This window comes from Hyperoodon ampullatus (assembly GCF_949752795.1).
Source record: "Hyperoodon ampullatus genome assembly, chromosome: 9".
NCBI classification, from domain to species: domain Eukaryota; kingdom Metazoa; phylum Chordata; class Mammalia; order Artiodactyla; family Ziphiidae; genus Hyperoodon; species Hyperoodon ampullatus.
Window position 1 is genome coordinate 94,070,644 of NC_136922.1, and position 22,729 is coordinate 94,093,372.

General features: G+C 43.0%; 1 protein-coding gene across 1 annotated transcript; it reads left to right on the forward strand.

The window, feature by feature from the left end:
- Positions 1 to 337: 337 nt before the first annotated feature.
- TMEM213 (transmembrane protein 213) lies at positions 338 to 5,003 on the forward strand (the record flags this gene model as incomplete). Its single annotated transcript, XM_079711538.1, has 3 exons — positions 338 to 482; positions 3,888 to 3,959; positions 4,834 to 5,003. The coding sequence occupies 3 exons, from the start codon at positions 338 to 340 to the stop codon at positions 5,001 to 5,003; spliced, it is 387 nt and encodes a 128-aa protein (XP_079567664.1).
- Between the last annotated feature and the right edge of the window lie 17,726 nt (positions 5,004 to 22,729).

Consider the following 22,729-nt stretch of genomic DNA (forward strand, 5'->3'; position numbering starts at 1 on the left):
GTAGGTGCTCGGTAAATATTGGGCAGGATGACTATGCCTGAAGGTGGAAGAGGCAGTAAACTCATCTTCAAGGAACCAGCACGACACAGATCTCCTGCCCTGTCCTGTTTTTTCTCAGCAGGGACAAAATGTGAGCTAAGGAAGAACCAACTAAGTCACCGTCCATTCCTCCCCCAGCCAACGTAGCTCAGCTTCCCTCCTGGAGAGGTGAGAGCCCGGTGTGACAGCCCAAGTTCCCTTTGCTCCACCCCCTCTCTTTCCCCCAAACACAGAACAGAAATTCACCTCTGCCAGCATTGTTTTCAAGTTCCTGCCAGACGGGCCACACACAGGACGCATGGCAGGCGGCCCTCAGCTCGCCTCTGCGGGGACCGTGATCACAGAAGCCTCTCTCCTCAGCATGAAGCACCTCAGCTCTGCACCCTGGGCCGCCCTGGTCCTCAGCCTGGCCTTTGCCTCTTTCCACCCGGCTTGCTTGGCAGGTAGAACCGTGAGCTTTATTCTCGCCACGCTGGGAAGAGGAGGGGAGGGGGGAAAGAAGGAGGCCGGAGAAGGATTCCTTGGCTAGGGTTGGTCCTGCACAGAGGAAAGAGGAAACAGTACTTTCTCATCTGAAGGATCAGGCAAGAGAGGGTAGGGTGGGATGGGAGTTAACTTAACACCAGCGTCAGCCAGGATGGGAGTCACCACCTCTGCTGGCCTTTGCCACAAAGAGTCTCTCCCATCAGGGGACCAAACTGGACTAAAATGATCTCTTTGGGTTGCTGTTTCTCAATGGCTCCTTGTCAGCATTAATTGTGTTGCAATCCCATATTTCGTGGTTGTCATCCTGCTTTTGCGTGCACTCTTCTCACCTAAGGACCTCTATCCCTCCCTTGACCCTGTGCGCCCTTTGCAACTTTTACAAAACCTCAACACACAAAGCTGTCGTATGCTGTTTAACCTTCTCCCACCTTGCCCAGCTCAGGAGATGTTGGGTTATGTCCCGATTTTCTTGTGGAGGCTGAAAGGGGATGTTAGGTGGCCTCCCCTGTCTTGCTCTCCCAGGCTGGGCTCTGCACATCAGGGACCTCGGTCACATTCTCATGCTCCTGGTTTCTGCCTCTGGCTTTGATCTTGCTCCTCAAAACAGTCTGCCCTACTCTCTGACAGATAGATTCTCCCTCTCTTGAAACCAATCCTCGCCGTCCCCCCTCCAGGCTGTATCTATCTCTCCCATCCTCACGGTCTCTCCTATGGAGGTTCAGAGCATGGGCTCTCAAGCCACTGAGCCTCAACTCAACTCTGGCTTCCACAACTTACTAGCTGTGTGACCTTGAGCAAATTACTTACCCTCTCTGTGCTCCCGTTTCCTCATTTCTAACATGGAGATAATCATAGTGCTTATATATAGGTTTGTTGTAAAGATGAAATAGGTTCCTGAATGTAAACAACTTCTAATAAAATAGCACATGGTAAACCCTCAACGAATGTTAACACATTCCTTTTATTTTCCAATTCACCCCTCCCCAGATAAGAGTGTTTTCTGTTTACCTGGCCATGCTTAAGAGAGGGCCTCAAACACTTGACAAATTTAACTGCACTGAATGGTTGGGTCTTGCCAGCAGCCTTTACTTTGGAAGTGACTCTAAGTGGGACCAGTCCCCGGCTGGCTTTGTTTATGAGGGAGGTGGGTGATGTTTAAATTCTTAAGAATTTGTAACAGGGTATTTAGTTTGAACCATATAAAATTTCTGATACTGAATAATTTTTGACCTACAGAAATGGCAATTTCATATGGTTGAACCTAATATTAGTATTCCATTAACTAGGTTTTTTTCCATTCACTAGCTCTAGACTGGGACCACTCCCATTCTAGGGTAGAGGGGAGATGAAAGTCAGGGTCAAGGAAGTTATTTGGGTAACAAGGGAAATTAAAACATTGAGGAATCAATTTTTCCAAAGCAAATAAAGACCAAGCTCTAAGGCATTTAGCTGTAAATAATTTACAGTAACAATCAGATTGCATCAAGGTAATTACTATACGTAAGCAGGACATTGGGGTGGCTGGGGGTGCGTGGCATAAAATTAGTCTGAGCAGCAATTTCATGACTTTGGCTAAACCAGAAGTTTCCTCCTGACTCGTCCTGCTGTGTGACAACAAGCAATTTTGAAGGACATGTTAACCTAGAGTCAGTGGGGCCTGGAGAGTTCCAAACATTTTTTTTTTCATTCCCAAAGAAGCAGATTGAACAACAACATAATTTCCAGAAAGATTCTTTTAAATGGTCTCTTGGTTTTGCTCTACCTAGATCAGCACTGTCTAACAGTTTTTTTTTTTTTTTTTTTTTTTGCGGTACGCGGGCCTCTCACTGTTGTGGCCTCTCCCATTGCGGAGCACAGGCTCCGGACGCGCAGGCTCAGCGGCCATGGCTCACGGGCCCAGCTGCTCCGCGGCATGTGGGATCTTCCCGGACCGGGGCACGAACCCATGTCCCCTGCATTGGCAGATGGACTCTCAACCACTGCGCCACCAGGGAAGCCCATAACAGAATTTTTTGATGATGGAAATGTTCCATATCTATGCTGTGCTTCCAATATGGTAGCCACTAGTCACATGTGGTGATTGAGCACTTGGCATGTGGCTGATATGACCAAGTAGCTGAATTTTTCATTTAATTTTAATAAACTTAAACAGCCACAATGGTTAGTGGTCACCGTGTTGAACAGAGTAGACCAAGACCATCTACCTTCTGTTTTTTGCTTTTGTTTTTAATTTTTGGCCACACCCAATGACATGTGGGATCTTAGTTCCCTGACCAGGGATCAAACCCGCACCCCCTGCATTGGAGGGCAAAGTCTTAACCACTGGACCACCAGGGAAGTCCAATCATCTACCTTCTTATTCTCAGTGATGAGAGGGAACATGGGCCATGGTTTTTCTCCCTTGGGGATCCTTATGTTCATCTCCATAACCCCTCCCCACCCCCCAAACTCTGATATTTCTGCTAAAGTGCTTTTTGTCATTGTGCTCCTTGCTTATTAATCAAGGGACAATTCTAAGTGCTGCATATTCTAGAATCCTCTCAAGTTGCTTGTAGGGTGTTTAATTAATTTTTTATTAAACCCTATCTCTGAGTAATAACATCATACTCATCATAAATAATCAAGGTCAGACTTCAATGTTTATTAGTTCAAGTTTTTGAAGGAAATTGAAGCTAGTTACGAAAAGACATTCCAGATTTTTAAGTGATTGTGTTAATATATACTAGAAAAAAGTTTATAGATGTACCTATCTGCATGGAAAGCAGCTAAAAGAGAGTGTTTAGAGGCTCTTGGTGATGGAAGGGACATGAGATATGAAGATAAAGCATCTCTGAATGGGACTAGGGAGTGATAGGAAAAGGGGAGTGTGTGAGTTTGCTACCCAAAAAAATACCACAGCCTGGGTGGCTGAAACAACAGAAGCTTCTTTTCACACAGTTCTGGAGGATCCAGGTATCACCAGGTTTGTTTTCTCCTGAGGCCCCTCTCCTTGGCTTATAGATGGTCCCCTCTGTGCTGGGTCCTCATGTGGTCTTTGCTCTATGAGTTCACATACCTGGTGTCTCTTCCTCTTCTTACAAGGACACCAGTCATATTGGATTAATTTAACCATTTAACCTTAATTGCCTTTTTAAAGCCCCGTTTCCATAAAATGGGTTAGGACTCCAACCTACGAATCTGGAGGACATAGTGCAGGCTATAACAGAGGGTTAGCTTTGTTGTATGAAATTTCAATGTACCTCTACCGGAACTTCTATAGCACTTTCATAATACTCACTACTGATTCAAAAAAAAATTGCAAACTCTATGCCTGAGAATGGCTCCTCCTAATGCCTGAGACTGTCTTCTGTCTTTTCTTCCAGAAGCAAGCAGCAGCAGCAACTCAACCTTGACTGTCCACCATCCAGGCCTTGAGACCCTGGAGCAGTGCCCCAGTAAGCTTCTCCTGGCAACCTCCCTAACCCCAGGGCTCACCCTGGAGCAGGGAGGGACACTTAAGCCTCCTTGCTTTCTGCTCATTGGCATCGGGTGGCTGAGCGCCTGCCTGGCCCTCCTGTGCACTAGCGTGGTTTGTTCACAGCCCCAGAACTGTCTGCAGAGCACGTCTAAAAAGCTCTCTTGGGCTTGGTCCCCATCTAAGCTCACACTCTTTGGTGCAGGTGGCTTTAATGGCCCATCCCCAGGACAGCAGTCAAAAACCCCCTGACTTCAAATGCTTATAGAAATTTAGAAGTGGAAAGACCCTAGACATCAGCCAGTCCAACTTATGCCCAATGCGGGAGCTTCATTTTGGTACCCTTCGCATATTTGTGTTCATCCTCTATTTGAAGACTTCCAGTGGCAAGGAGCCTACTGCTTCATAAAGCAACCGTTGCTATGCGTGTCTAATTAACAGGAAGTTTGCCTTATTCAAAGTTTGGCTCCTTGATTCTGCCTTCATTGAATGACCAAATGTGTTTACTTCTGGGCACTTACAAAGGAGGGTAATAGGCAGTAACATGTAGAGGTTATGAACATGACTTTGGACTCCTACAGGCTTGGGTTTGAATCCTAGTTCTGCCATCTCGTGACCTTGCGTGGGTGACAGCCTCAGTTTCTTCCTGTCAAACAGCAGGAATAACTGTGCCTATCACTCTGTGAGGAATAAATAAGGTAACGTGTATAGAGCACTGAGCCTAGTACATGGCGTGCTTTAGTAAAGGGTGGCTATTCTATCATTACTGGTCTCAACGTTATGAATACTAGAGAAGAGCTCGGGGGAGGGGAGGCTGGTGTGATGCTGCCATTCTTGCTCTCTCTTCCCACCAGATGTCGACTTCTGCCCACAAGCAGCCCGGTGTTGCCACACCGGAGTGGATGAATACGGCTGGATCGCGGCTGCCGTTGGTTGGAGTCTCTTGTTTCTCACCCTCATCCTGCTCTGTGTGGACAAACTGATGAAGCTAACTCCAGATGAGCCCAAGGACTTGCAAGCATGAGACTTGGAATCTTTGTCCCAAGAATGTCAATCACCACCAAGCTGTTGGTAATAGCAGGCAGGGATAGCGCTAATGTGATTTCCATTACTTTAAAGTCTTTTAATCCTTTTTTGTTTGTTTTTGCTTTTGTTTTTGTTTTTGTTTTGGCCGGCTTGTGGGATCTTAGTTCCCCAACGAGGGATCAAACCCGGGCCCTCAGCAGTGAAATTCGGAGTCCTAACCACTGGACCTCCAAGGAATTCTCAAAGTCTTTTCACCCTTAAACTTCAGTTAATTTTAAAAGGGAAAGAAGAAGGAAATAGGGATCCAAGGAAGACAAGACCACTGCTGCTGCCGTCACACCTAATTTCAAAAAGCACTTGGGCCCTTTATAATCTGATATCTCCCTGATCATCTCCTTTCTTAAGATGGCCCCCATGAGAATTGCTTGTAGTTTAACCATCACCTTCTGGCTTCCAAGGGTGTGGTACACGAGAAACATAAGCTTCAGTCTTTTAGTCAACACATTCGAAACAGAACTCAGAACCTTCTCACCAAAAACAAGGTGTTGTCCTTTGTCCCTTACTTCAGTCAAGGGCGTCATTGTCGTTTCAAAATGTGAACTTCACCTTGGACATCCCCAGCTTCCTCACCCCCGTGTCCGATGCTTCTCCAGCTCTTGTTCTTTCTCTGATGCATCTCCCCTGGCTGTCCTACCCATTCTCCCTGCTGGCACCCTAGTTCTAGCCTTCACTACACCGTCTGACCATCATGTCAGGAATATTTCATTTCATTCTCTCTGCCTTCAGGATCTGCACCCCCAGCTTGTCACGCCCTTCATCCCAATGTCTTCCACTTCTCTGCTGTCATTCCCTCTTCTAGGGTGGCTACTTCCACCTCCACCTCCAGAATGAAGGCCATTCCTCCAAGTCCAGCTCTAATGCTTGCTCTGCCTGCAGCCTTCTCTGCTCGTCTTTGGGAGACCAGAAGCTGGTGGTCTTAGGGCATTTCTGTGCTGCCCTGAGCACAGCCATTGTGAATAGGCCTCTTCACACTCTGGGGCATAATGTTTTCCAGTGAACGGATGAATAAGCCAATGAATAAGTTCTTGCCCTAGATGAATTTATGATCATCACTCTGCATTCAGAACCACTGTTTTTCTATAGATGGTTGACACAACTGACCTCTGGAGGAGCTACTTGGTTCCTGCTCGCTCAGGGAATCCCTCAGGACCTGGGTGTCCCCCATCACTGTGTGCTCTTCCAGTGGGGGTCAGGAGGAAAGGAGGGTGGGTTCATGAGAAGGAAGAAAGGACAGTGACTCTTTCTTTATGAAAACATGTCTGCCCTTTGAGAGCAAATATGTGTTTTGAATGGATAAACTCTAAATAATCATAATACAGAAAAAAAAAAAAAAAGTCAGAGGCCTCTGAAATAGGAAGAAATATTTTCTAGAGGTGGCAAATGACCCAAAGCCGACCGATTGCTCTTTCAGGAAGTCTGAATAAATTTCCCTGACAATGGGAACTAAAGAATTGCCTGGCACATTTTGCTATCTTCTGAAGAGCCAGATGGTTTCAGAATCTCAGTTGTTTAATCAGTGAAACGGGATGGATTTATTGTTCCTAAGGGTTAATCATGTGGATACAAGTGTCTATGTAAGCCCCGAGCGATGTCATGGACACACACGTGGATGTGTGTTCCACTTTTTTAGAAATTGAAGGAAAGCGTTTCCACAATATGTGAATGGTTTAATTCCTTCGAGATGAAAAGATTCAGCGTGGAGCTCACTTGAATTTAATATCTGTGAACATTTTTGAAATAAATCAGTGTGCAATAGTGATAAGAGCACGGGCTCACAAAAGCAAAAAAAAAAAAAGAAGGGAAATTAAGATTTATTTCTAATGAATGTGAATAGAATTGACTCATGTTGCCTTGCTGAGCTTCAATTTTCTAAGTGGAAAATGTAAGAACTGGACCGAATACATGGTTGCAAACTAGGTTCCAAAAGCTCAGGGACCTATTCAAGGGGCTTCATGAAAGCGGGTGTGCATGAGGCCCTTCCTTGCAACCAGAGCAGCAGGGCTCTAACCTGTTTTACACGTTTATGGACCTCTGTGGCAAGATTGCATTTGCTGCCTTAAAGAACGGACAGTCAGAGCACCAGTTGGCGCCTGGGACAACGTGTAGATTCTTTGACTACACTGAAATGAATTGTGTGTAGTTGCTGCCACTGTCACAATAAAATTTAGGCATTTTGTGAATTGCGTTTCTTTCACAATAGGAAGGATAGATCAAATCCAAACAATCACTTTTTTCTTTGAGACTGGAAAGAAAGATGGTGATATAATTTGATGGTTATGCTACCCAGATGCTGTCTCTCGGATCCACCCTCAACATGGAATCTCTTTATTCTAGCAAAGCAAAGGTTTGTCAGGAAATTAAAAAGGAAAACCTGAGGGGGAAAACTGAGGATCAACATCCATCTAAGAGCTTCCTGGGATAAGGCAGCAGGACCTGCCTAACAGTAGATGTACTTTTCATTTAAAAACTTTGCCCTCAGTAACCAACGCTGTCCTCAGCACCATTACAGACTGTGTGACACAGGGCACATCGAGTTTGGGGCATTTCTAAATATCTCAAAATGCCCTACACAGAAATAGAATATTTAAACATTAAGGTGTGACACAATTATCTGGCTTTTTAAGTCATCTTCTTTAAATCTATTCATTTTCAGATGCATGATACCCAAGGACAAATAAACCAAATATATACTTTTCTTTTATGTATAGAAACGTTATGCCATGTAAAATTAATTAAAAACAAGTCTTAGGGTAACTTGGGCCTCTTTTCCACAAAAATATATATAGGCATATATTTAAACTTAGAGAAAGAACAATCTAGAAACTTTTTTGATGAAGAACATTTCTTTCTGTTGGAGGCCTGGCTTCTATTTTGAAGTCACATATACAGACAGTGACATTCCACGGGTCTTCATCGGTGTGTGGTAGGAGTGCCTTGTAGACAACCTCTACCCGACGTCTACAACCAGCCTTACCTGGCTCAGCCCATCCTCCACACTTCCTTCCAGAGTGATCTTTCTAATCCATAAATAAGGGATCGAATCACTCTCCCCTGCCTAAAATCCCCCAGTGACTCCTCACATCTGACAGAGGAACCTCCATACTCTTACCTGACCCATAAGACCCTCTCTAGCTTTACCTGTTCTATATTCTTCACACACACCCAGTTCTGAATTGTTTCAGCTCTCTCACTATCCTCCAAGCCTTCATTCTTGCTGTTCACACAGCCTGGAACATATGCTCCCCAAGAGGCAGATTTGCCATGAACCAAGAGAAGCTAAAATTTCTGGTCCCCTTTCTTGCATGCCCCCCAACCCAAGGTCCTCTACCTAACTTTGTATTCTAAATCTTGTATGTTTTCATTTTTTTTAAAGCGGGAACTCTAATTGCATACGTTTTAGGTCGTAAAACCGGACCTGCCCTTGCTCTTCCCTCCCCTCTCCCTCTCCTGACTGGATTCATTTGGTTTACTGGGATTGGTCCTCCAAGTCAAGTTATCCCTCCTCCCTGGATGGACACACACACACACACACACGTGCAAGCACGCACGCATGCACACCCTACCTCAATGGCCTGTGCTCACCTCCAGGGCAGCACTGTGAAAAAGACTCTCTCCTTAAGGGAGTGGAGAAAAAAGAAACCCTCCTACACTGCTGGTGGGAATGTAAATTGGTGCAGTCACTATGGAGAACAGTATGGAGGTTCCTTAAAAAATTAAAAATAGAGCTGCCATATGATCCTGCAATCCCACTCCTAGGCATATATCTGCAGAAAACCATACTGTGAAAAGATACTTGCACCCCAATGTTCATAGCACCACTATTTACAATAGCCAAGACATGGATTCAACCTAAATGTCCATCAACAGATGACTGGATAAAGAAGATGTGGTACATGTATACAATGGAATACTACTCAGCCATAAAAAAGAATGAAATAATGCCACTGCAGCAACATAGATGGACATAGAGATTATCATACTAAGTGAAATAAGTCAGAAAGAGAAAGACAAATATCATATGATATTGCTTATATATAGACTCTAAAAAATAATACAAATGAACTTATTTACAAAACAGAAACAGACTCACATAGAAAACAAACTTATGATTATCAAAGGGGGAAGGGGGAGGAGGGATAAATTAGGAGTTTGGGATGAACAGATACACACTACTGTATATAAAATAGATAAACAAGGACCTACTGTATAGCACAGGGAATTATATTCAGTATCTTATAAGAGCATATACTGGAAAAGAATTTTTAAAAAGAATATATATATATATATATGTATATGAATCACTTTGCTGTATGTCTTTAACACAATATTGTAAATCAACTACACTTCAATCTTTAAAAAAAAACACACAAAGACTCTCTCCTTGACCAAACTCCTTTGTGCCTTCTTGTCAACTAGACCTCATCCTAGCCTATAAAAACCACAGACTCTCAACACAAATGATTTCATCCCCCCACATTAAAGGCTTGAACAAACACTAACATATTTTCTAACAGCTCAAGGCTGCATCCCTAGGATGACCCTAGCCTCTCTTTTCTCAAGGCTGCCAAAAGAATTTGCTGTTTGTTCTAACCAATGCCTGACAATAGGTCCCTGAGCATATTTTCTTAGAACATTTACTAAAAAGGGCTTAGTTGTGAGTCCTTCCACTGTCCCTTCGGGATATCTCTCTCTCCATCTATCTACCTATCCATCCATCCATCCATATCTCCTACAACTCAGGACCTGAAACCTGTTCCTTTAAAATTTATTCATCAAGGATAGGTCCTTGGGCTTCCCTGGTGGCGCAGTGGTGGAGAGTCCGCCTGGCAATGCAGGGGACACAGGTTCGTGCCCCGGTTCGGGAAGATCCCACATGCCGCGGAGCGGTTGGGCCCGTGAGCCATGGCCGCTGACCCTGCGCGTCCGGAGCCTGTGCTCCGCAACGGGAGAGGTCACAGCAGTGAGAGGCCTGCGTACCACAAAAAAATTTAAAAAAAAAGAAGGGTAGGCCCTCTGTCCTCCGGTCTCTGTGGGAGGAAAGAATCCTAGCTTCAGTGTCTTCCAGGTAGCAGGTAGAGCTGGCCTGATCAGCATTTACTCTGACCAACTCTGTAATTTCCCAATTCCCTGACTCTCCTGAGCCCCACTCACCTCTCCCTTCTCCCTCATCCTCCCTGTAAAATGCCCAGCCACCTCTGTACAGTTGAGTTCAGTTCGTCGTGGCCTCTCTTATCTATGGCAATAGTTATAGTTCTTATTCAGATCCGTCCTCACCACCTTAGTGTCCAGCTTTGTTTATCTTTGACGACTGAGCACTTTGGACTATAGTATCTACATGCTTGCCTTTCCCACTGGTCCCTCTGAAGGCAGAGACTGTGTCTTTCACCTCTGATTCCTTCCGCCTAACCGGTGTGCAGCAAAAACTCAATAAACATCTGATGAGTTAGTGAATCAGAGGAGACCCACGAATGTGGCCTCTGCAAACCACAGTGAAGCAGAAGAGCTGTGAGGACAAAGAAAGAGGCTCTTGGGAAAAGTTGAGGTTTCAAGGTTGGGAAACATTTAAATTATTGTGTTCATAAGTTCATAAGTAGACATAATTAAGTCACTTGTGGAAACAAGTATCTGGCAGACCTCCGCAGAAAGTTGATTCCATGATAAGAGACTAAATATACAAATGGACAAGGGCCAGACCATATATAAGAATAGAACTTTAACCCAGAGTCTGCAGCAACCAGTCCAGGAAGCCAACCCACTACCCTCAGCAACTAGTCCAGGAAGTCAAACAACCTCCATAGCGATCGGCCCAGACAGCCGATTTGGTTAATAATGGACAGCTTCAGACAGTTTAATTAATCAATTCTTGCCCCAACTTCCAACTTGGGACCAACCACAGAAAGCCAAATAAGTACCCCTGACCAATCACATAGGATGCTCTGCTCCTACTTAGCCCATCTACAGCCATCCCATGCCAACAGCCTCTGATGGGGCACACCTGAAGACCTGAAGTCTTCCCCCTTTCACCATCAAGCTCTCCCACCCCACTGCCTGCCTTCGAGTCTCTGCCAAAGGTAAATGATGGTGGCTGACTCCCCGAATGAATAAATAGCATTTGCTTGTTTTCAGTTGGGTGGTCTTTTTTATTTCCACAGTGACTATTTGTTGAACTCTTTGTTGAAACATTTGTCCTGTTCTTTGTACCCTGCAGGAGATCCTTTTACCTCAGAGATTCCTGTTACCAGGTCAAAATGTGAGAAGCTATTGAGAGGGAGTGTTAGGCTGAGTTGCGTGACCCCCAAAATTCATATGTTGGAATCCTAACCCCCTGTACCTCGGAATGTGACCTTATTTGGAAATAGGGTCATCGCAATTATAATTAATTAAGATGAGGTTACCCTGGAACAGACCTCTATTGGGGCTTTAATCTGATCTGTCCTTATATAAAAAAGTTTTTTTGACACAGACACAGACACACACACACACACACACACAGGGAGGACAACGTGTGATGAAGGCAGAGATCAGGATGATGCATCCACAAGCCAAGGAATCCCAAAGGTCGTCAGCAACCACCAGAAGTTGGGGGGACGGAGCTAGGCCTGGAACAGATGCTCCCCACGGCCCTCAGAGGGAACCAACCCTGCCGACACCTTGATCTCAGGCTTCCAGCCTCCAGAACAGTGAGACAGTACATTTCTATTGGTCTTAGCCACCCAGTTTGTGGTATTTTATCAGAGCAACCATAGCAAACTAATACAAGGAGTATGGTTTTTTTTAAAAAAGAGCAGTTTCAACTTGAAACCAAGGGGAGTCTTGTGCCCAGGGTTTGCAATGCCTGGACCACAGACATGAAGTGATTGAACGTGAACAGATAGGCAGGATGGTTTCCCATGGAGCTTCAAGCTGTGGTCATGTGGAGTGAGTGAGTGAGTCACACTTGGGGACCAGAGACCCAGGCTGTCTTCCCGCACCTCCCCATGGCCCAGGATGGCTCTCCTCTCCCACACCACACACTACCTATTCAAGAACAGGTCAGGAGGGTGGAGATGCTGCCTTGGAAGACGGGACGACTAGAGGTGGCAGATGCCAGCCCCAGGGTCACACACATCCTGTGCATGGCACAAAAGCGCCATTCCATCCAGACTTACCTGCGTGAGGGCTGGGAGTGGCCAGGGGTGGAGAATGCAGGACTTGAGGGCTCTCATGTAAGTCCTGGGGTAGCAGGAAGCCCCCTTCTAGAAAACCCTATAATAAACCCACACTGCACCCATGGCTATGCACACTGTCGCCTTGTTCTGGCCACACCTGGGACCCCTGAGCTCGCTTCCCTCACCGGCCCACTCCCTACTTACCACCTGACACTGCCACGCTTCGTCCCCTCCTGCCCCACTGCCCCCGTCTGACTCTGAATGGTCCTGGGCAGAGGAACACGGAGTGTTTGAGAAGCCAACGCAGGGCGCCTTGGGAGCACATGAGCGGGAGAGCGAGTATGGGGCTGAGGCTGCTGCCAGCTGGGATCTGGAAAGCTCTTCTAGAGTAGCTCCGGTTGATCATACACACTTACTCAGGTTTCCTTGAGGAATGGGCACCTTTTAAAAGTTGCATAGAGGTGGCCTAAGGGCTGCCAAAACCTAAGAAAAAAGAAATGACACATAAGATGTAACATTTGGCTTCAATTACAGGCTTGTCTGGTACAAAACACACTTGCTATATAGCATATTTGTAAATGCATTGTTTAAACTGTACTGAAATGGGAATTCCCTGGCAGTCTAGTGGTTGGGACTCTGCACTTCCACTGCAGGGGGCATGGGTTCAATCCCTGGTTGGGGAACTAAGATCCCACATGCCGCATGGCACGGCCAAAAACAACAACAAAAACAAAAACAAACTGTACTGAAAAGGCTAAAGTTAAAAAAAAAAAAAAAACTTGATCACAAACAATACTCCATAATGGCCAGGCTGATAAAGCACCATTGATAAAAAAGGCCACAACACAGATGCGACACTGTTGGTAGACTACAAACGTGCAGTTATGCAATTTCCACGGGCAAAGAAGCCATTCCTATTCCTCACTAAAGCAGCCAGGCCCACAAATGCAATTATATTTCTTCTGTGACATGTTCGTTTCTCTCGAGAAGGAATAAGAGCTAAACTGATTCTATAAAGGTAAGCAACTATTTCTCTGTTTTCACTGGTTGAGCAAGTAGCTTATTTCTCAAATTTTGTATTGTTATAAGCAGTATATGAAATACAGAGAAAAATTATACTTTGAAGATGCTGAGATCAAATATTCTTTTTAAAAACTGAATTATAAGTTATCAAGCTATGCAAAGACATAGAGGAACCTTAAATGTATATTACCAAGTGAAGGAATCCAATCTGAAATGGCTGCTTATTAAATGATTCCAGCTATATGACATTCTGGAAAAGGCAAAACTATGGAGACAGTAAAAAAGATCAGTGATTGGGGGTGAGAAGGGATGAATAGGCTGGCTGGTCACAGAGGATTTTTAGGGCAGTAAAACTATTCTGCATGATGCAATAATGTAGGATACATGTCATTACACATTTGTCCAAAACCATAGAATGTACGCCAAGAGTGAAGAATTATGTAAACCATGGACTTCGGGTAATAATGATGTGTCAGTGTAGGTTCATCCATCGTAACAAATGTACTGCTCTGGTGGGAGATGCTGAGGGCCGGGGAGGCTATGCATGTGTGGGCAGGGGGTATGTGGGAAATCTCTGCATCTTCTGCTCAATTTTGCTGTGAACCTAAAGACCTAACCTAAAGAATAAAGTCTCTTTTTAAAAGTGGATTTACAAGTATCTGGGAGAATCTTAGTACTCACTCCAGAGAAGGGTGGTTATTTTATGCATCAAATTAAATATCCTTGAGTTTAAAATCTTGAACAAAGGACTACTTATACAAGGATAACTTCCGTACCATATGCACTAGCACCAAACTTTAATGCCTAACTTATTTTATCAAGTCCATTCTTAGGATCACTGAATAAATCAAAATTGTAAGTACTTGTTTACTCTTAAGATAACTGTACTCATTTATTTACTTATTTATTTGGGGGAAAATGTCTGATAGCCAATGGTCAACCCAGCTTTTCTTCATTTTACTCTTTATTCACTTTTACCCCCATTTCTCTCTCTCTCATTCTCCTGCGCCCACCCTCTAAGGCAACCATATTGGTCCCTATATGGACTCCTATAAAATATGAAGTATTATTATAAGTTTAGGTACTTTGAATTCACATAAGCTAGATTTCATCCTGCCTCTTACTTTGTTCACTTGCTAGTAATGTTTTGAAGATCTGTTTCTACTTCTATGTCCATAAGTCCAGAGCTTCTAGCTGCTACACAGGATTCTACTATGTGAGCAACCACGGCTCACATCACCATTTCCGGGGAGATGGACACCCAGGTTGGCTCCAAGCCCACCTCCACATCATACTGCCACGAAAATCCTCAGAGGCTCCCATTATGGGCTTGGGAATGTATTCCCCAGGGCAATACTGCCAGCTGCAGTAACACACGGTCACAGGAGAAACACATTCTTAATTAAACTAAGTGTTACAGGATAACTTGCTTTTTAAATCAACATACAGATATTTCATTTTGTCCCAGAAACTGAAACTGACTTTTCATTGATTCTTTCTATCTCCCTGTTCCAGGATAGACATCAATCGTATCCACGCCTCATCCAAGAATAATACACATAACATTCCCACTGTTAGATATTGAATTTGACTTATTGAATTCAATTTTATCTTGAATATGAAGACAGCACTGCTAATCGATTTGTACCAGAGTTAGCATTTTCTTTTAAATGTGATTTTTTAAAAGGTTAGCTATAACAGAAATTCTATGCAAGTGTGCATTTTAGCTGAATTGAAAAATAAAATTTACTGCCCTGTTACTCTATTCCTGGCTCTGGAGCAGATTTCTCACCTTCAGATATACCAGGCTTGTGCCAGGATTGGGGAAATGTGGAGAAGCTGTTTTGTTCAAGAAAGCAATTCTGATGGACCTTTTTAGAACTATGATGAGACCTCAGTGTGTTTTTCCCAGAAATGAACCAAAACGTAGCTTCGACTGGTCAGTTCTGAAAGTCTGTCCCAGAAGTGAGAACAAACAGCAGAGTGGGCTATGAATCTGGATGACACCTGTGTTCCATACTAAGATGGTGAGGAAACCTCAGACATCGTGACTTACAAGGCTTATACTGAGGGTATTTCAGATTCTATAAAACACTAGAATGTAAATGTCAGAGAGGCAGGGGTTTTAATAATTTTAAATCATTTTTTAAAACATCTTTATTGGAATATAATTGCTTTACAATGTTGTGTTAGTTTCTGCTGTATAACAAAATGAATCAGCATATGCATACGCATATCCCCATATCCCCTCCCTCTTGCATCTCCTTCCCACCCTCCTTATCCCACCCCTCTAGGTGGTCACAAAGCACCGAGCTGATCTCCCTGTGCTATGCGGTGGCTTCCCACTAGCTATCTATTTTACATTTGGTAGTGTATATATGTCAATGTTACTCTCTCACTTTGTCCCAGCTTACCCTTCCCCCTTCCCGTGTCCTAAAGTCCATTCTCTACGTCTGTGTCTTTATTCCTGTCCTGCCCCTAGGTTCATCAGAACCACAGTTTTTTTTAGATTCCATATATATGTGTTAGCATACAGTATTTGTTTTTCTCTTTCTGACTTACTTCACTCTGTATGACAGACTCTAGGTCCATCCACCTCACAAATAGTTCAATTTCGTTTCGTTTTATGGCTAATACTCCATTGTATATATGTGCCACATTTTCTTTATCCATTCATCTGTTGATGGACACTTAGGTTGCTTCCATGTCCTGGCTATTGTAAATAGAGCTGCAATGAACATTGTGGTACATGTCTCTTTTTGAATTATAGTTTTCTCAGGGTATATGCCCAGCAGTGGGACTGCTGGGTCATATGGTAGTCCTATTTTTAGTTTTTTAAGGAACCTCCATACTGTTCTCCATAGTGGCTGTATCAATTTACATTCCCACCAACAGTGCAAGAGGGTTCCCTTTTCTCCACACCCTCTCCAGCATTTATTGTTTTTAGATTTTTTAATGATGGCCATTCTGACTGGTGTGATAACTCATTGTAGTTTTGATTTGCATTTCTCTAATGATTACGGATGTTGAGCATCCTTTCATGTGTTTGTTGGCAATCTGTGTATCTTCTTTGGAGAAATGTTGATTTAGGTCTTCTGCCCATTTTTGGGTTGGGTTGTTTGTTTTTTTGATATTGAGCTTCATGAGCTGCTTGTATATTTTGGAGATTAATCCTTTGATTGTTGTTTCATTTGCAAATATCTTCTCCATTCTGAGGACTGTCTTTTCATCTTGTTTATGGTTTCCTTTGCTGTGCAAAAGCTTTTAAGTTTCATTAGATCTCATTTGTTTATTTTTATTTTTATTTCCATTTCTCTAGGAGGAGGGTCAAAAAGGATCTTGCTGTGATTTATGGCATAGAGTGTTCTGCCTATGTTTTCCCCTAAGAGTTTTATAAGCTGGTTTGGTGGTGCTGAATTCTCTTACCTTTCACTTGTCTGTAAAGGTTTTAATTTCTCCATTGAATCTGAGTGAGATCCTTGCTGGGTAGAATAATCTTTGTTGTAGGTTTTTCCATTTCATCACTTTAAATATGTCCTGCCACTCCCTTCTGGCTTGCAGAGTTTCTGCTGAAAGATCAGCTGTTAACCTTATGGGGATTCCCTTGTATGTTATTTGTTGCTTTTCCCTTGCTGCTTTTAATATTTTTTCTTTGTATTTAATTTTTGATAGTTTGATTACTATGTGTCTCGGTGTATTTCTCTTTGGGTTTATCCTGTATGGGACTCTCTGTGCTTCCTGGACTTAATTGACTATTTCCTTTCCCGTATTAGGGCAGTTTTCGATTATAATCTCTTCAGATATTTTCTCACACCTTTTTCTCTTCTTCTTCTGGGACCCCTATAATTCGAATGTTGGTGCATTTAATGTTGTCCCAGAGGTCTCTGAGACTGTCCTCAATTCTTTTCATTCTTTTTTCTTTATTCTGCTCCCTGGCCATTACTTCCACAATTTTATTTTCCAGCTCACTTATCTGTTCTTCTGCCTCAGTTATTCTGCTATTGATTCCTTCTAGAGTAATGTTAATTTCAGTAATTGTGTTGTTCATCACTGTTTGCTCTTTAGTTCTTCTAGATCCTTGTTAAAGGTTTCTTGTATTTTCTCCATGCTGTTTCCAAGATTTTGGATCATCTTTACTATCATTACTCTGAATTCTTTTTCAGGTAGGTTGCCTATGTCGTCTTGATTTATTTGGTCTTTTTACCTTGCTACTTTGTCTGCAACATATTTTTTTGTCGTTTCTTTTTTTTTCTTTTCTTTTTTTTTTTTTTTTTGATGGGTGGTGCTGTATTCCTATCTTACTGGTTGTCTGGCCTGAGAAGTCCAGCACTGGAGTTTGCAGGCAGTTGGATAGAGCTGGGTCTTGGTGCTGAGATGAGGACCTCTGGGAGGCCTCACTCTGATTAATATTCCCTAGGATCTGAGGTTCTCTGTTAGTCCAGCAGTTTGGACTCAGAGCTCCCACCACAGGAGCTCAGGCCCGACTTCCAGGCAGGGGACCAAGATCCCACAAGCTTCGTGGCATGGAAAAAAAAAAAAAAAAGAAAGAAAGAAAGAAAAAAGGAGCAGTACAATATCAAAGAATAAGAAAGAAAATAAAATTAGAAAGATAAAAAATATATTAGGAAAATGAAACTATAGAAACAACTGCAACAAGGTAAAATAAAAACACAACAGAAAAAAGAAAAAAAAAGGTAGGGGGGAACAAGCCAAAAGGAGAGAGAACTAACAAAGTATAAAGAATAAAATAAAATTAGAAAAATAAAAGATTTATCAGGAAAAAAATATAAAAGAATCAACAACAATGAATCAACAAGTTAAAACAGAACCCCAATCTAAAAGAGGAAAAAAGAAAGAAAAAAAAAGTGCCTTGGCTATGGGGGTGGAGTTTAGGCAGGGGTGGAACTTAGGCAGGGGCAGGGTTTAGGGTGGGGTGGGACCTAGGCTCAGGACCCACGTGGCTGTAAAAGGCCCTGGGTGGGGTGACGTTCAAGCATGGGGTGGGGCCTAGGCTCAGGACCTGTGCAGAAGGGGAGAGGCAGCAGGTGGAAAGGAGGGCCTCTGCAGTGTGGAGTTATGCAGTTTGGAGGTAGGGCCCTGAGTGAGGGTGTGTGGGTGGGGTTTAGGCCCAGCAGGTTGGAGGGGGTCTCAGAGGGGGTCTCCGAGTGTAGAGGTAGTGCCCTAGGTGGGGTGTAGGGGCGGGGCTTGGGCTCTATGTGGCAGGAGGGAGCTCCGAGGGCAGAGGAGTAGGCCCCAGAGCCCAATAGGCTTCCCCAGTGCCTAAGTGGACAGGGAAAGGCTGGCCCCGTTCCCTTCTGTTCCTTTGGACCCCTCCCCCACCATCTCCCCCAGGGTCTCCCCTTAACCCTGGGTGGGTCCCGCTGGGTGTAGGAACTCCTCCCCTCCCCCAGCCGCCCCTCAGGGGTGCTGTCCTAGAGGTCCAGCCTTTACTTTTGCTCCCCCTTCCCTTTCTCCCACTCCCTCAGGACCCACACGGCTGGAGAGGGCCTTGGTGGGCAGAGGATCAGGCCCAGGATCTCAGCAGGTTCCTGGGGGCCCCAGTGGGCAGGGGAAACTTGGCTATGCTCCCTTTTGATCCTCTGCCCTCCCAGTGGTTCCCCAATTTCCTACTTTGGGATCCCTTCTCCTCCCCCAGCCACCCCTCAGGGGCGCCAGTCCCGTCCCACCTCCACTTCTCCTCCCCCTTCACTCCCCCCATACCCCACATCTTACCTGGTTGCTGGGGGTTCCTCCCATCCCCTTAGGTGTCCGTGGTCTCCCACTGGTGCCTGCTAGGTGCCCTAATTGTGAGGAGACGTGAATTCTGGGTCCTCCTAGTACACCATCTTGACTCTGCCCCTTAAGAATCATTTTTAATATATTAAAATAATTTCCACAGACTTGATATACCACTGCAAGAGTTAAATTTTCCAGGGGACAGACAGAACCTCGAGGGTACCCCAACATCTCCAATTTGCATTCAGAGTTGTCAGCCTTCCAGCCCATCTCTGGATAAAGCCATGTGGAAGGCAGCCAGCTCAATAGGAGCAAACAAACCTCTCACTTTCAGCTTCCCAAGGGCAATTCCCTTTGAAGAACCCTGGGGGTGAGAGGTTAGGGTGGGGTTGGCAGGGAGCCAGGTGGATAAGATCTGTGCGATGGGAGGAATTTGCATGTAAGGCAAATCAGACCTCCATGACGGTCTGAGGACGGTAACATTTTTTTCAGCTTCCTTGAGGTATAATTGACAAAATTTGTATATATTTAAGGTGTACAATGTGACAATATTTTAAAATTTTTTGCCCAGAGATGTTTAGCTCACCATTTAATGTTATCTACATAAATTATTTTTACGGGGATCTGTGGGTTTCGGTGAAACTCAAGGAGGTAATGTAAGCTGACCAAAGTCACATCACTCTAAGTAGCTCAGCTTGGATTAAAAATATTAATAATAATAAATCTGATCTTCTCCAGGCTTGGAATTCTCTGCTTTAAGTCCTCATCAGCAAGACTGCCTGGGATACTGGGACAATGTAATGAGTCGCAGAATCGGAGTCGGAAGGGACCTTAGAGGCCAACAGATTTTACCTCCTCTTTCTCTCTCACACACACACATGCATTTAACCATACCTCAAGAAAGATGACCTCTCTGCTTGGTGACCTCCAGGAAATGATGTTCATTGCATTATGAAAGAGCCCCTTAGGACTACCCTGGTGGCACAGTGGTTAAGAATTGCCTGCCAATGCAGGGGACACGTGTTCAATCCCTGGCCTGGGAAGATCCCACATGTCACAAAGCAACTAAGCCTGTGCGCCACAACTACTGAGCCTGTGCTCTAGAGCCCACGAGCCACAACTACTGAGCCCTGTGCTGCAACTACTGAAGCCCACGCCCCTAAAGCCCGTGCTCCCCAACAAGAGAAGGCACTATGAGAAGCCCACGCACCGAAACGAAGAGTAGCCCCTGCTTGCCACAACTAGAGAAAGCCCACAAACTGCAATACCCAACGCAGCCAAAAATAAATAAATTTTTTTAAAAAAAGAAAGAGCCCCTTAAAATCCATGTATATTGAAAACATAATAATTCAAAGGAAAAAAAAGCTTAGGAAATAATCTGGGAAAGTAGTAGTTGTGTAATGGAACCTACTGAGAAAAGAATACTAAATATCAAAGAACAAGGTCAAGGAAAGATAATATGACTATGGAATATTATATAGATGTAAAATGATAACTATGAAAAGTATGTGGAAATTTTTTATTGGTCAAATTATAAAATATTAAGTATATATAAAAATACTCTATTACTCAATGCTGGTGAGGGTACAATGAAATGTATTCTCAAAGTGGACCTTGGGGATATAAATTGGTCCAGGATTTCTGAAAAATAATTGATAATATGGAATAAGACCCTTCAAATCTGTTCAGACCATTCACCTCAGTGATTTCACCTCTAGGAATTTATTCTAAGGAAAGGATCTGAAAATTAGACAGTTTATACACAAAGATATTTAGCACACCATTATGTACAAGAGAGAAACATTAGAAATAACCAAATGTTAAACACTGGGGGAATGGTTAAATTATGGTAGATGCAAAGAGAGGAATATTATGTAAATAAATAAATACGTGTGTGTGTGTGTGTGTGTGTGTGTGTATATATATCCCTTTTTGTCATGTGAGGATACAATGAGAAATCTGCAACCGAGAAGGGGTGCCTCACCCCAGTAGGCTGACACACTGATCTCTATGAGTTCCACCTCCATAACTAATTACACTTTTCATATTTAAGCAAGAATGGTGAAGGAGCCAGGAATTCTTCTGTTGAAGAGTTAAAGGGAATGCAAGTGCCAACCACAAAACTTTACAAAGGAACAAATACAATCAAGTTGCTAAAGGAAAAAATGTTTTTAGTAAAGAAATTAACTCAGATACATGGAAGCTATAAGACAATGAATTATACAAGAATTTGGGGGAAAATGTCTACTTAGACATAAAATGATGGGTAAAAATAGGTCTTCAGTGACATGGGAAAATGTTTATGACAATGCTTAAGAAAGAAAACAGAATAAAAAATTGTATATAGAGTATATCCCTCAACTAGGTAAAATAGGAGGCATATGGAAAAGTCTGGAAGGAATCTCACCCAAACGTTGAGAGTTGCTTGAATAAGCTGCATAGTAACCTCAGGCAACAAAATACAGGGGAATATGTATGTCTGGGTAGCACGTGTATATGTGTTTAATTGTGAATTAAATACCACCATGTCTTCCAGCTTCAGTAAAACTTGTAAAGAGCTGAAACTCTGTTATAAGGTACTTGTTTCACCTGTGAAGCAGTATAGCGTCATTTACAAGTGGACTTGGATGAGTCATAAATATGTATTGCAAACTCTAAGGCAATTGCTTAAAAGAATAAAAATAGAAGAAAAATTGAAATGTTAAGAGAGGAGAGAAATGGAATGATATAAAATGTTCATAAAACTAGAGAAGGCAGAAAAAAAAAAAAAAACAGAAACAACACAATCAATGAATGAAAACAGTAACAAATATGGCAAACATGTCCACAATCACTTTAAATGTGAATGGCCTTGACATGTATATACTGATGTGTATAAAATTGATGACTAATAAGAACCTGCTGTATAAAAAAATAAATAAAATAAAATTCAAAAAAAATGTGAATGGCCTAAATAAACCAATTAAAAGAATATCAAAATAGATAGAAAAAAAACAAGACCCAACTATACATTGTCTACAAGAAACCCACTTTAAATATAAAGACATACATAGATTAATGTAAAGGGATGGAGAAAGATATACCACGCTAGCACTAATCAAAAGAAAGTTGGCATAGTTGTTTATTTTAGAGCAGAATTCAGAGAAGGAAATTTATCAGGGATAAAGAGAAGCATTATAAAATGATAAAGGGGCCAATTTTCCAAGAAGATATAACAACCCTTAATGTGTATACTCCTAACAACAGAGCAACAAAATATGTGAGGCAAAAACTGATAGAACAGCAGGGAGAAACAGATGAATCTACTATTATAGCTGGAGACTTCAACATCCCTCTATCAGTAACTGACAAACCCATCAGGCAGAAAATCAGTAAGGACATAGTTAAACAGAACAGCCCCATCAATCAACTGAATTTAATTGACATTTATAGACTACTCCATCCAACCACAGCAGATTACACATTCTTCTCAAACTCACATGGAATATTCACCAAGATAGACTATATTCTGGGCCGTAACAAAGAGAAGAAATAGCTCCATGTCGCTCAGTCATTATGTTACCCCAAAAACCAGACACTATTAATTTGAATGTATCTTTCTAGCCATGGAAAATGAAGCAGAGTTCGTCTTTTAAAAAGCACAAAATTATACAATCTACCATGAAATAATATTTTTGCTGCCTATTAAAAAAACCCCTAAGCTAATAAGTCTAAAGAAATGGTAACATATTAACTTGAAATCAATTTTTCTCAGAAA